Below are 14,087 nucleotides of genomic sequence, written 5' to 3'. Positions count from 1 at the left end.
ATGGGACATCTAAAATTTCAATCTGGCTAACCCAGTTGCAAGTATTATGATCAATTGCTTCTAATTCCAGCATCAGTAAGTGTTATAACAATGCCATCTAATACAGAGAGGTACTCATTGTTATAGTTAATTAAAGTGAATGTTTAAGATACAGGCAGTCCTCAACTTACAACATTCTGAGTTGCAACATTTTGCACTTACAACGTTTATAAATTGACACCCTGTTTCAACCTTATGACATCAGTTTCAACTTTACAACACTTAATCTGGTGCGACGCCATGCCAGCGAGTTCATTGCGTCGCTCATCTCCCTGGAGAATATCTGTCCAAATTTCCTTGGACACTTTAAGAAAGCAGACAAGACTCCAGAAAAACCTGCAGCCAAGACTCCTGATAAGACTTCAGACAAGAACCCTTCAAAAAGTCCAACCAAACCCTTTCAAAAAGTCCAAAGTCACCTCAAAGAAGTTCTTCCAAATCAATGTGATTGCTATTTACAATATAAATACATTAACGCAGCTATATTACTCATCTGTAATTGACAGAGTATAAAATTCTGGGGTATTTTTGGTGAAAACAGGGTATCTCCCATTTAAAACATTGTTTCTTATGAGAAAATTGGTTCCGAGTTGCAACATTTCGACTTAAGATGCCGTTTTCAGGAACCAATTATAAATCTGAAGACTGCCTGTACTATATTACCACTATTGGCCTTTGCATTTAATAAAGAAATTTCAGTCAAATAACTGACATGGTCAAATTCTAACAGTTGCCTCTTGCTGATGTATTCCTTTCACTTCAGGTCTGTCTCATTCTATCTGCATCTAAATAAGGCAGCTTCATCCTCCACGCTGCCAGCACCCTGGTGTGATGAGAGGATGGAAGAGAGAATACAAGAGAGATTCTCTGCACTTTGATTTCTGGTGCCTAGATGCAGAATGGAACAGCCATGAGCAGCCATTATAAGGAAAGTTCTGTTCAGCGCCTGCAGTCCAGACTCAAGTCTGATCCCTGTAGCTAAAAGACTACAAGAACTCAGCTGCAAAGCTCTAGAAATCTGAACATATGCAGATGGCTAGTTTCCAACGGGCAAGTCTCATATTTTATTTATATTAGATTTGTCAGAACTTAGGCAAGGTTTGTGCACACTTTTCCCAGCACAGTAAAAGGCACATTACTATAGGAAAGGTCATATCCGGAAACTTAAGTCTACAGCATACGGAAGCTAGAGCTTCTCAAAAGACAAAAGTCACCAGGAACTTGTGTTGGTGGGAAAAAACAATGTTCTCCAGCCTTACTCTCAAATAGCTGAACCATATTTAACTCAATATTTCTCTTTAAAGAAAGCTTCAAATGAAGGAATTAAGATCCAGCAAGGTAAAAGTAACTGAAGAACAGATAACAACTGTATACTAGACACCATTCTGAATCCTGCATAGGATAAGATACTGCTTCAGAGAATGACTTCGAAGTTATTCTTTTGTATTAAATAGTAGGGGCACACCAATAAGGATTTTTTGGATGATACTGATGGCCAATTATTAAACAGCCATATTGGCAGATAGCAATCTGATAGCTGATATTCAGCTCAGTAGCTTGGAGAGCAGCTCCCTGACGTTAAGTCTGTGATGCTGTGGGGAAGGAACGTGGGCAGGCACAGATCAAGGCCCCCACAATGAGGGAGGGAGTGGGGCAGGGGCAGGCACTGCTCAGCCAGGGCAGTGAATACGACCCCACTGGGAGTGGGGCAAAACCGTGGGTGGCTTGTCTGGAGGGCATGGGGGGAGGGGCTGCGGCTCCCTGCTGCTGTGCACCCACCAGATTTGTGTGTGGGGCAAGAGTGGGCTGCCCACTGCGGGCTTGGCACCATGGGCTGTGCCGGCCCTCTTCCTGGCCTCAAGCCCACAGTGGGCAGGTCACCCTCGACCCACGCCTCCCCCAGGGGTGCACACAGCAGCAAGGAACTGCCTCCCCCTCCTCCTGCACTCCCAGCAGGGTTGCATTCACCACCCTGGCTTGGCAGCAGCCGCCCCACTCCCACACACACCCCATTCCCCCCCACAGACTTACTGGCCAGATGCTGCTTTCCACACTGCTGGGCTCCATTCCTGGCTGCATGTGTGCCGTGTCTGTGCACATATACTCGGCATTTACTGGTGACATTATCAGCTACACTGGCTAAAAAAGGCTGATTGCCGATAATGTTAATTTTTTTCAGTGCTGATCCAATGTTCAACTGATATAGCAGTGTATCTCTATTAAACAGACATTGTTATCCTGCATATTGTTTGATCCCATCTAAACTTCATTATAATACTTCAAGTCACTAATTTTTATACAGATTCCACATTTCAGTTCTAACATTTTCATTACTAAAAAGATACAAACTGTTATTGACTGGCATCTTCTTGCTCATTCAAGAAGTGATTTATTACATACAAGACTTTGTAGCTTTGATTTTCTTGCAAAAAAATAGCTACATGTACATATCCATATATACAAATATGAGTTTCCAGATATGAATTTACCTTTTACTCTAAAACAAGGGTTGCCACCATGGGCCACTTTTTGCAACCCAGGCCCACACTGGGCTGCACTCCTGCATGCCCTGGCAATTGGCAGATGCTGAAAACAGAATAGCTGAATAGAAGTAGGCACAAGGACCCACTTGGGGATGCCTCCACTGCCTGAACAGAGAGAATACACTAAGCAGAGCAGCCAATAGGACATTGGGGACACCCCTTCTGTTGCTGTGGAGCAGATCCAGCCTGTCCATGGGACAGATTTGGCATGTGGGCTATTGTTTGCTGACCCCTGCTCTAAAAGATAGGACACAAATCACAATGAAAGTCCAGTAAGTATAAGAACTCTCTAGGCATATGCATAACTTACTTGTCCCAAATCTGTTACATTAGCATTACTGTTTTTTAGAACAGCTTCTATGCATAAATTGCTTGTAAAGATTAAAATTATTTTCTTTCTACACTTAGCCAAAATGACACAAGCTTCTGATTTTATAATTCTTAGTATATTACACACCTCAACTGAAGTCACTGAATATCTGTCCAAACATACAACAGTTCAGTTCATTTTCATATCTGCACAAATGGTTCATGCATACAATATAAGAGTTCTGTCATAAAACCTGTTAAATGCAGTATTTTAGATTATATAAATACTGAACAGTCAATTATTAGCTCACTCTCTCTCTTCTTGCATGGTACAATCAATAAGACTACAAAAATGCATGAAACCAATGTAACACTAATACTAAAGAAAGTTATTTTATTAATAAAGGTTACTGCTCTGAAATTCAGATGTGTTTTCCTGTGGTTCATTAGGGTAACAGAGAACTGACACTGTTGAATAACTGGTCCACTGCAAAATGTCAAGATTTTATTACCTAGCCAGGAAAAGCTGAAAAGTAAAACAACAATAAAATACTGGAAATCAATGTTAATCAATATGATGATGGAATGTTGAGACTAAAAATACAGACCAGATTCCTGAGGAGACATAAATAGTGCCATCTGGAATGTGTGCTAGACACCAGAAACATTACTGTGGCATGGAGCTCTGCCAGCATAAAGCACTGCCACATTGGTTGGCATCTCCTCAGTGCAGGTTGAGCAACACTGCACTACTCAACTTTGAAGGAGACTACTTCTGAGATGAAACATATTCTTCTTTTCAGACCCTAAAGAACACACACATTTAGACAGTTCATTTTTTAAAGATTTGACATTAGTACCAAGATATTTTAAAGAATTCCTTAACCAAATATAAAACAATATAGTATAAAGAGTATTGCTGAAAAGTTTCCAAAACAGTCAAGCATTCAGCTTGGTACAAAATACTGACAATGCCACATACTGTATTAGGACTGTAATGTTGTTGTAGCTGTGACAGTCCAGGGGTTATGCTAGAAGCAAAATGTTCAATAACCCTTTTTAGACTAACTGTATAGCTGAGCAAGACATCAGACAAATTTTCTAATGCAAGGAAGGACATTTTGTGCCCGAAAGCTCATATAACATTTTATCCAACCCTACAGTTGGTCCAATAGAAGATGTTATTAAGCTTTCTTCTTGCAGGAACACATTAAAGCCCCAGATTCTCAACTGCAGAACTAAAAGGGTGGGAGCCCGGGACATTTGGTTTCCTCCAATACTGACTGCCCCAGCACTGGTCTAGGTCTTTCAAGTAAATCAGTTCATTCTGGGTATTATTCTAACCTATGCCAACTACCAACACCAGCCAGGAGCCAATACAACAGACAAGCACATGATGGAAAAGCATCCTAGACATGCCTCATTGTTAATCAGCATGATGTGACATGTTTATTACTCTAAACATACCCTCCAGAAGATAGCTCTACATATAGGACAGTTTTTTGATGGGGCAATGCCACAATCTCTTACCTGGAAAGAGGCCTCCCTATGAGATTCTGCAATAAACTTTCCCTCTACTTCTGAAATCCATTTCCCAAAGAATTTTAGGCAAGAAATATATATGTGATCCCACCACTGACAAGTTATTTTGAGCCAGTTCGTTTTGCCAGCAGCTAAAGGAAAAAAATATTTGAAGACTGAGACTGTGACAGCAGTTTCATCACCCTGTAATCTGCCAAATGCTTTCCTTTCAATCGCCTTCAAAAAAAAGTTTAATGGTTCTCTGTAGAGGCCCTTTTTGTGGAAAATGTGTGCTATGTTTTGATCAAAGCCCTCTTCATGTTAAATGCAAATTTCCCAATACTTCAGGTGGGGAGGATGCAATTTTCACAAGTCTTCAGAAGGAATTCCAATGATTGTCAAGTTGCAGCACATGAATCTTCCTTCAGCCAACCAGCCATAAACCTCATTGGAGGCTATGAAAGAATTACTGAATTTTCACAAAATGCTTTAGGGCAATTAGACGTTACAACAAGGTTTGAATATTTCTCAAGACCTAAATGTCATTTTTTTTCCATCTTTTGTTTGCTCCCTCACAAAGCAAACAAATGTCATCTTAACAATTTATTCTATACTCCAGAACACAGGTGGGCAATTATTTTCAGCGAAAGGCCACTTACTGAGTTTTGGCAAGCCACTGAGGGCCGCATAACAGGCAGCCAGAGACAGATAAATATTAGTTTTCTACATTTTTTAGAGCCCCGCAGGCCAGATCAAATGGCCTTGTGGGTCGCATCTGGCCTGAGGGCCACATTTTGCCCACCCCTGCTCCAGAAGTCCCCTTTAGCAGCTTGGACACAATAGGTTACATTTCTCTTTTCACATGTACTAATCTTCCACAATTCCTCAAATGAATGCAAACCTTTTACTTAACCACTGTTGGCAATATTTGTATTTTAGTATGGCTGAACTTCTTCATTACATTTAACTGATGGCTTCGATGGGATTAAATTGAAAAAGGGCAGGAAACAAATTATTGAATATATCAGAAGTTACTGACACTGTGTATTGATACAAATACTGATCACTAATTTCCAGTATTTATCACAAGCTCCCACTTCTGTTCGTTAGAATGACAAACAGCCAACCAACCGCATACATAGAGATTCCAACATTTTGCAGACAGAAGACTGAAAAATAAAGTTATCTTTATAGAGAACAAACCAGAATGACTGTGGACTTCCCAGAATTGCTAAGTTCTTACAAAGTAAGAGCCAACAGATCACATCATTTTCAATATTCATGAAAACATTTTGGAATGACAAAGTGTCAAAGTAAACAAAAAAGAAAAAAATGGACGGAAAAATGCAGTTGGGATTCTCCCTTGGGAGAAAAAAGGTGATTTTATTTTTGATGTGGGTAGTTTGGTTTTTGCCTCCCTCACAACATATTTTTATTGGGTTAATATGAAAATATTAAATATCCGCTTCAACAACGTATCTGCTAGCAGCAAGCAAAAGTAAGTAGCAGGATACATACTCTTCTAACTGATTTCAATAGTGACAGCATACAAGACAGAATAATTATTTTAATTCATTAGCAAAAACAAGTAAGTAATTAATTTTAAGTGGACTCCAGTAATTTTAAGAGTCACAATTCTATAATCTCTCCTCCATATTGTTACAATCATCCTAGGTGCTGTTTTTAACTGAAAAGAGATAAACGGTAGGGTGTACCACTCCTCCCTCCCCACCAGTCTATTCTTCATTCATTGGACAGTAGCCAAACATTTGGCGAGCTATACCATTTCTCCTGTATTATGTCTAGCATTTATATTACTGAAGCATTACACAATGACTGCAGTCAATATTAGGTTGCCCATTGTGCTGCTCACTCTACAAGCACACAGGAAGAAAGTAATAAGCTGTTGGGGCTGAAACTGTCTACAGCAGCAGTCAGCAACTTTTTAGAGCAGGGGGCTGGAACTTCCCAGCTTGGATCCAAGGCAGGTTGTGTTCTGAAGCAGCTGATGCCTCTGTGGTGGCACCAGCTTTTCCATGCTGCTGCTTTCTTTACCCCCCAGCTGTGGAGCAGGGACAACTTCCTGTCCAGCCCTGGAATAACCACTGTCCTGTTCTGCCAGAATGCTGCTAAAGCCTGCAAGCTCTGTGGGCTGGATCAACTTGTTCCATGTGATGGATCTGGCCCACAAGCTACATGTTGCCAACCCCAGGTCCAGGATTTATTTATATACAGAAGTAAGTTTAGGCATGGGAATAGAAACACACAGGTCCCACACATTTCACATTACATGACTACACATTTTACAGAATTGTCTTCTAGAATCTCAATTTCCAATATAAAATGTTGCTAGCCATTTTGGCTGCTGACAAACATGGAAAAACAAACAACACCCCCCCTCCCACAACAAACAGCTTTACTGGAAGAGGAAGTGCATTACTTTGACCCAGCTCCCTGGCATCTCTATAGATTATGCACTTCAACAAGGCTTTTTGGAGCTTTTATCTAAAGCAGATTCTATTGGCTATCAGATGAAAGTGCCAAAAAGCCCCACTGAAGCACACGATCTATATAGATGTTGGGTGAATCGGGTCAAACTAACATGATGCTTCTTCTGGGCATGTACTGCGCTTGGGAGCTTAAAGTAAAGCACTATTTGTTGTTTTTTTTCCGTGTCTGTAAGCAACTTGTGATTGTGGAAATACTGAAAGTACAAACAGCACTGTCTGCCTGAGTCTGCACAGGGACTAAACAGCTCAGAGAACTGTGAAATGTAGCCTTGATTAAAATTAATGGTGCAAATATTTTCCCAGGTGCAGAATATCACAAATTTTGGAGACGAAAAAAGTACAGCACAAGTGCTGAATACTTTGTCATTTTGCTATGATGTGGTGCCCAACATTTGTTTTGTCTCCATCTTGTAGGGACCTGTTAGCAACTGCCTCTGGCTGCTCAGCACTCCCAGCAAGGGGGAGTTAATGGACTTTTAGCATACATTCCCTGCAGCATTCCTTGGAAGTAGACAACACAAAACTTGGGAGCAAACAGAGTTTGCAACAAGGAAGTGGGAGGAATCTGAAGTACAGACTGGTAATGTCAGCTGCTTGGAGAACAGCACAGCAGCTAAGGCCTAGAGGAAAATGACTTGTTGACACCCTGTCATATTCTTGCACAGCAATGAAGCGAGTTCTGCAAGGCAACTTGGACAATGTGAGGGAAACTAAGACCCAGGGATCAGAGCTGGGTTATCTGGAAAGCACAGAACAAAATCTAATCTTAAAAAATAATCACTGTTGAAAAATAACTGTTGACAAATTTTGCATCTAGGAGTATTGTCAACTAAGAGCTATAGCTCTATGTTTTTCCAAGGTGAATGAGGTGGGGAAGATAATATGAAAGCATGAAAGAATAAGCTGAACACTACTATGGATCTGGTCTCCTGTCAGAATGGAACAGCATCCTGTACAGATATACTGTATTTGTTCAAGTTATCATTGCGATTAGGATGCTTGGTAAAAGCCATGGAGGGGTTACTGATTTTTATGGGAGGAGAGGGGTATAATTATTTCCAAGTAATTTTCAGTTGTCTAGTATATACATATCATCAACTTTGAACAAGAATGTGTATTATTAGTCAGTCCTTCAATTTCTCCATGACTGTCAACTTGATATGTCCTCATTTTCAAAAATGAGGGAAGTTATTTCAGATATTACCACAAAGCCTACCAAAAGGTAAGATACAGCCATCATATTTAATTATATCCCCAGAAACCTAAAACTGAGAGTATAGCAAACATTAAACTACTTATTACTACTGCGTTATGTTGATATTCTCGCTGCCTGTTCCTCTACTTAATTGTTTTAGACTGGTGGAGAAATAATTTAACTCTGCTGATAAACAACAAACAACTGATTCAGGTCCTTCTTGTCTGAACTTATTCCAGCCTGCCAATTTTTGGCCAAGACTCCCTTTCTGATCCAAGACAACATGCCTTCACCTTCTTCTCTTATGTATCTCACGGATGTTCAGTTCAAAGGCTATCTATCCTAAGCTACCCAGCCCTATTGTACTTTTCACTGAAAAGATCTGTACATATGCACTTATCCAAACCCATTAGAAACTGTGGATCTTACAAGACATAGGCTTAACCTGACCAGTTACATTTTGTTGTTCCTCTTTTTCTGTTGCCCATGTAGATAAAGTGCTTTGGGGTATGAACTCCATCTTATTTGTCTAAGTGCTTTGCAGAGTTAGTGCTATGCAATTTTTACTCAAAACAGTCCTCTTGTACTAAGACTTAAGTATAACATGCTAGGTTGCACAAGGTCTCCAGGGCAGACCAGACCAGAAAATAACCTGGAACGCCAATGTGTTTTAACTGCTGTGTTGGTTATAATGTTTCTTCAAAAGAGGCAACCAAAAGAGTCCCCACATTGGACACTGATTCATAGATGCTAGAATTGAAAGGGACCTCAACAGATCATCAAGTCCAACCCCCTGCCTAGGCAGGAAAGAGTGCTGGGGTCAGATGACCCCAGTCAGATGCCTATCCAGCCTTTTCTTAAAGACCCCCAAGATAGGGGAGAGCACCACCTTCCTTGGAAGCCCATTTCAAATTTTGGCCAACCCTTACCATGAAGAAAAATGTACAGGACAAAGAGCAGAAAAATTTACAGGACAAAGAACTGCCCAGGAGAGAAGTCAATAGTAAAATCCTGCCTGGGCCTAAGTAATGTCTTACAGTGCAGAAAGGATTCATATTCAGATTATGCCAAAGACAAAATAGGTACTAGTTGAGTCAAGGAAGCATAAGGCCCCTGACCTAAAGAGCTTACAAGGTCCCCGAGGAGCTGTATTTCTAAGGAAGAATGTCATTACAGTTTGAGAAGCATAGACCCAACCCTGTAACCTTCATAAGACAGCCTCACTGAAATCACTGGGAGCACTAATCTGAGTAGTAGCTTCTGCACTGATTTTATAGGGTGTGCTGAAACAGTCTATTGCAATTGTATGAAAACTCAAACAGCAAACTATTAAATATATTCATTCAGTCAAAAGGGTGCAGTAAAACTAACTAAATTAATCCACAAACTACTGAGAGACTTTATTTTTAAGTAAAGAAATCTGACAGGCAAGCTGTTTACAGTCTTTTTCCAACCAGGACTGAATATCCAAATTAACAGCCTGCCTGGTGAAAGTGTTTGAAATATTAAGAGATGATCCATATAATCACTTACACTCTCAATAGTATGTCTGGAAAAAAACTAAACAAAATTAGGTTCCACTTCTGCAATGTAATCTGCCAGTACTGACCCCCAAACACATATGATGTCCTAATGAAGTAAATGAAACTGAGTGGGTACACAGGTCAACACTAGCAGGACTGGAGCCTTAACCTTTCCACAGTATGTATTGCTAAGCCAGTAACACACCACACAATTATTATGCCTGGAATGTAGCATGTCACAATCTAATTCGTTAATGGAATGCAAATGATAAAGAACTATTACTTGAATCATTAAGACTTTTGTGGCTAAACATTTCAACATACGAGACAACATTCTAGAAGGAAGTCAATTAGATATGAGATTGACGAGAAAAGGAAAGGGTCAAAGTTCTGTATATATTCAAATACTGTACTAACTAGGTATTGGAATACAATTTTGCCACACTTATATAATTCTTAATATCAATAGAATAGAAGCATGCTAATTGGTATTTCTAGATGAAATACCAATTGCAAATATCAAAATTGTTAAATATCCACTAAAAACTTGAGGCAAATACTGCAGAATGTATTTAATTTCCCTGACAAAAGTTTTAAATGTTTTGTAGCAGAATTAAGTATTAGAAAATTTTGTTAAGGATGACATCTTAGTAATATAATGTCCCCCTTTGCTGATGCTACTACCTCTTTGAGAAGCAGGGAACGATAATTTTGAGTGCAAATTATGGAGCAAGTGGATTAGGAAAATGCAAATTACTAAAATTTTACAGTAAATATAAACCTAAATATAAATAAGGTGATGGCCTGAGAAATCTGTTCTAGGTACTATCAGCTGAAATAAATTACTAGACAATCTGATTCTTACATCTGACATGAAAAGATTGTTTATAACAGGAAGCTAGAAGGAAAATTGGCAAATTCATTCTTGACTAATCTGTATTTAAACAGCCTCAATTCTCACTGTACTCCAAACAAAGAGCAACTGCAGCTAAACAACAAAAATTTACCAAAACAGTCCTGAAAAATCAAACATAAAACTAGAATGTTGGCTAAAAGTGGACTGATGGAGGTAACGGTATCATTTGATTTTTTAAAAATCATTATAAAGAAGTCATTACTTGTAACAGGATCTTCCCGGTTTACAAATCATTTATTTATTTCTAGACCCAGATATTTCTACCAGTTGTGTTCTGGCTGCATCAGAACACTTAGCAGCTTTAAAAAAAACAGAGTAATATGGTTTTTTTATAGCTAAAACATGTCCATTTCTTTTTGTAAGTGTATATATTGATATAAGATGGAGTATTCTACACAAGAAGTCTAACAGCAGCAAATAATACCCTGTTAAGAAGGGTCTAGGGGTACTGAGGTGGCAGTGTGCTCAACTCAGAAAAAGGGGGGAAACAGCTTCATGTCACCATCAAGGGACTTCTCCAACCAGTGTTAGCAGTAGTGCAGACAGATTTGAATCCAACCCTTCCTAGGTAGCAAATGTAAGGTATTTTAAAGAATAAACTATGTTAACTAATGTTATGATAGGAAGATATCGTAGAAGGGCTTTGGACTTCGAGGCAACAGATCTACCCCCACCTTTCCATAGGCATAACATACATACGATCTAAAAAGAAAAAAACCCCCAAAACCTGAAAACCTGTTTACAGTTGTTATTCTTCTTACTGCTTCTCCTTTAAAAAAAGGCAAACTTCATTTTTTCTACTGCAGCCAAACCAACTCTTTACAAGGAACAATGAAAAGGAGCACCTACACATTATTCCATTTCAATAGCCTAGTTATCACATATGTGTAGAAACCATGAACTGCATATTGCACATGCCAGAAACAAGGGCTACTGATCTTTACCTTCTTCTGACAGTACTGGATTATGACAGCAAGATGTAATTTCACACCAAAAGATAGGAAAAAACCCGCTGTTCAAGTCACTATCAATCACGTTTAAATACAAAGCATTTTCCCTGCTGATGGAAAATGTGTTGCTGCAAGAATAAAGAGGAAGTACATCAAAATACATTAATACCATATCTCGTGGTATCCTAGAAACACGTACATCAGGAAAGCCAATGGTGCACAGAGATGAACTTGCAGACATGAAAGACTCAGGGGAGAGTCCTCCCCTTCTTCTTCCCAAGTCCCAAAATATGCCCGGCTCTACCTTTCAGAGCCAGGTCTCAAACACAGGCTGGCGTACAGTCCGCCATAAAGGATAGGAGTGCCCTTGAAAAACGTCCAGGTTACAGCTAGTACACAACAGATCTCACTGTGTCAAGAGGTACACAAGGGTTTGGGGGGTTTTGTTGGGTTTCTATTATTTTTATTTTTTTAATCTGCTGACCTGTACCGAGGGAAGAGATTCACTCCCCACCTGCGCTGGATGCGGCAACCCCGTGGGGTCGGTCGGAGAGAAGGAATCAACCTGAATCTCGCCTGCTCCTGGAGCAAGCGGCTCGGACACCAGCCCCCGGCCCCGGGGCCAGGGCTGAGGCGGGAACAGCAGGCAGGGGAAAACGGAGCGAGTCCCAGAGACAGAGGATGTCCTCCCGGCTCGGCCTCGCCGCATGCCAGGAGAAGCCCGCGGCTCCCCGTGCCCCCAGCGGCACGGAACGGGGCTCAGCATCCCAAAACTTTCTGACGGCCTCTCCCGGCTCCCCCGTGCCAAGGGCAGGAGGGCGGCACTCACCATGTCCGCCGGGACGCTGCTGGACATCTTGCTGCTCCGCGGAGGTTTCAGCGCAAGTCGGGGAAAAGCCGAGGCGGCGGCGAGGTCCCAGCTCTGGGGCGCGCAGGCGGCGGCGGAGGCTCGGGGCCGGGGGCAGGCAGCTGCGCGGGGCGGCGGGGCGGGCTCCTTTGCCCCGCGTCTCGCAGCGGCCCCGGCCCAGGCCGCTAATGACGGGGTGACTCACGGGATCGCCCTGCGCCCGCCCGAGTCACCTCCTCCTCATCCCCGCGGGGCACCCGGCGGGCGGACCCTCCCCGGGCCACGGACGGGCCGCACTGCTGGCCGAGCCGAGCCGAGGGGCGGCGATGCGCTGCCCAGGGGTGCCGCCCGCGGGCGTTCAACCGCCACCGCCTCAGGTCGCGGCGCTCATTGCTGCTGGCGCCCCTCTCCCGCTCGCTCCCGGCCGGCTTGTGCTGCGGCCGCCCTCAGCGCGCCCCGCTCGCTGCCCCGCGCCCGCCCCCCGTCATCTTCCTTCAAGCCAACATGGCGTCTGCCGAGCCGAGAAAAGGGGACACGGTGGGGGACGGCGCTCCCCCCCCCCGCGTCACCGCCGCCCGCCCCGCGCGCGGCATCATGGGGCTTGTAGTCCTGCCGGATGCGCAGTCCCCAGCCTGCCCCGCGTCCCCTTGCCTCAGGAGTGGAGGCAGCGCCACGTGCGCCCACCCTCCCCGCAGCGCGGGGCTGGATACCCGCGGGCACATCTCCGTCGGTAGGCCAGGGCAGGGCCCCGAAGCGCACACATGGCCCCCAGGGAAGGGCTCAAAGGCGGCACCTAGGAGTGTACCCACCCGTGAAGCCGCCGAGGCTGGCAGAGGTCAAATCGCGCAACCCCGCGAGCGGGGATCAGCCCTGTCCAAACCAGCCTATGCAGCTCTATAACTCGGCGGTCCTCAACCGTTTGCACCTTACGTCCCACCAACCAAACCTCGGTCCCACCGCGATAAAAACAAAACCCCACTTTTGCGCTGTTCGAGATCTCTGTCGATTCATGTATTTGAAGTGCAAACAACTTTGATTTATTTTTTTCCATTGAGCAATGAGTTGAAGTCACACCTACACGACCTTTGCATCCCTGAGAAACGCTGCCATGACCTAACCTCTTACTAAACTGCCTGCAACCCTGACGCAACAGACAGGACACCCTATCCTGCCAGAGGTACATCATGGCAGCCACTGTCCTGCTTCTATAAGGGGCTTAATTTATGCTCAGGAAACCCCAGGTTGAAAGCCAGGCTGTTGGCTACAGGGGAAGGCAAATAACCCACAGTCTGACCATGGGGTAAAATTCCCTCCTGAGCCCAAATGTGGCAACTGACCCCAAGCAGAGGAACTAAGTCTCAGCACTGGCACAGCCCAGTCCCCCAGCTTGGCTGCAGTCAATACCCTGTACCTCTGACACTGGTTTAAAAACAAAGCCAAACCCAGAAGCATAGGAAATACCCATAAGGAGCACATAGGCATAGATCAGTGGCTCTCAACCTATTTTGTACCAGGACCCATTTGTAAACATCAATGGCCCGTCCTGACCCAGTGCCCCTCGCCCCCAACCTGCTGCCCCCAGCTCCCCAAGGTGCGGAGTAGGGGGGCATGGGGGACCCCAAGCAGCCCCTCACAGGCTAGACCTCTGCCAGCCTGCAAGGAAAAAGCCACAGTTTCCCACATTTTTCTCCTTTAAAAAGAGAATCCATTTTTAAAGTTTGTTCACGGCTCTTT

The 14,087-nt window shown here is 43.2% G+C and overlaps 1 protein-coding gene across 1 annotated transcript in view; it reads right to left on the bottom strand.

Moving 5' to 3' along the window:
- The window catches only part of UBL3 (ubiquitin like 3), an 80,968-nt gene extending 68,109 nt beyond the window's left edge, over nt 1–12,859 (bottom strand). Inside the window, exon 1 of the mRNA XM_019530124.1 lies at nt 12,336–12,859. Coding sequence (XP_019385669.1) covers nt 12,336–12,362 — 27 coding nt within the window. The 5' untranslated portion in view covers nt 12,363–12,859. The remainder of the gene's footprint in view (nt 1–12,335) is intronic.
- Between the last annotated feature and the right edge of the window lie 1,228 nt (nt 12,860–14,087).

The sequence above is a fragment of the Crocodylus porosus genome, unplaced genomic scaffold (assembly GCF_001723895.1).
Source record: "Crocodylus porosus isolate Cpor-Errol unplaced genomic scaffold, CroPor_comp1, whole genome shotgun sequence".
Lineage (NCBI taxonomy): Eukaryota > Metazoa > Chordata > Crocodylia > Crocodylidae > Crocodylus > Crocodylus porosus.
The sequence above is the reverse complement of the archived record's forward strand: the minus strand, read 5'-3'. Positions and strand labels throughout refer to the sequence as shown.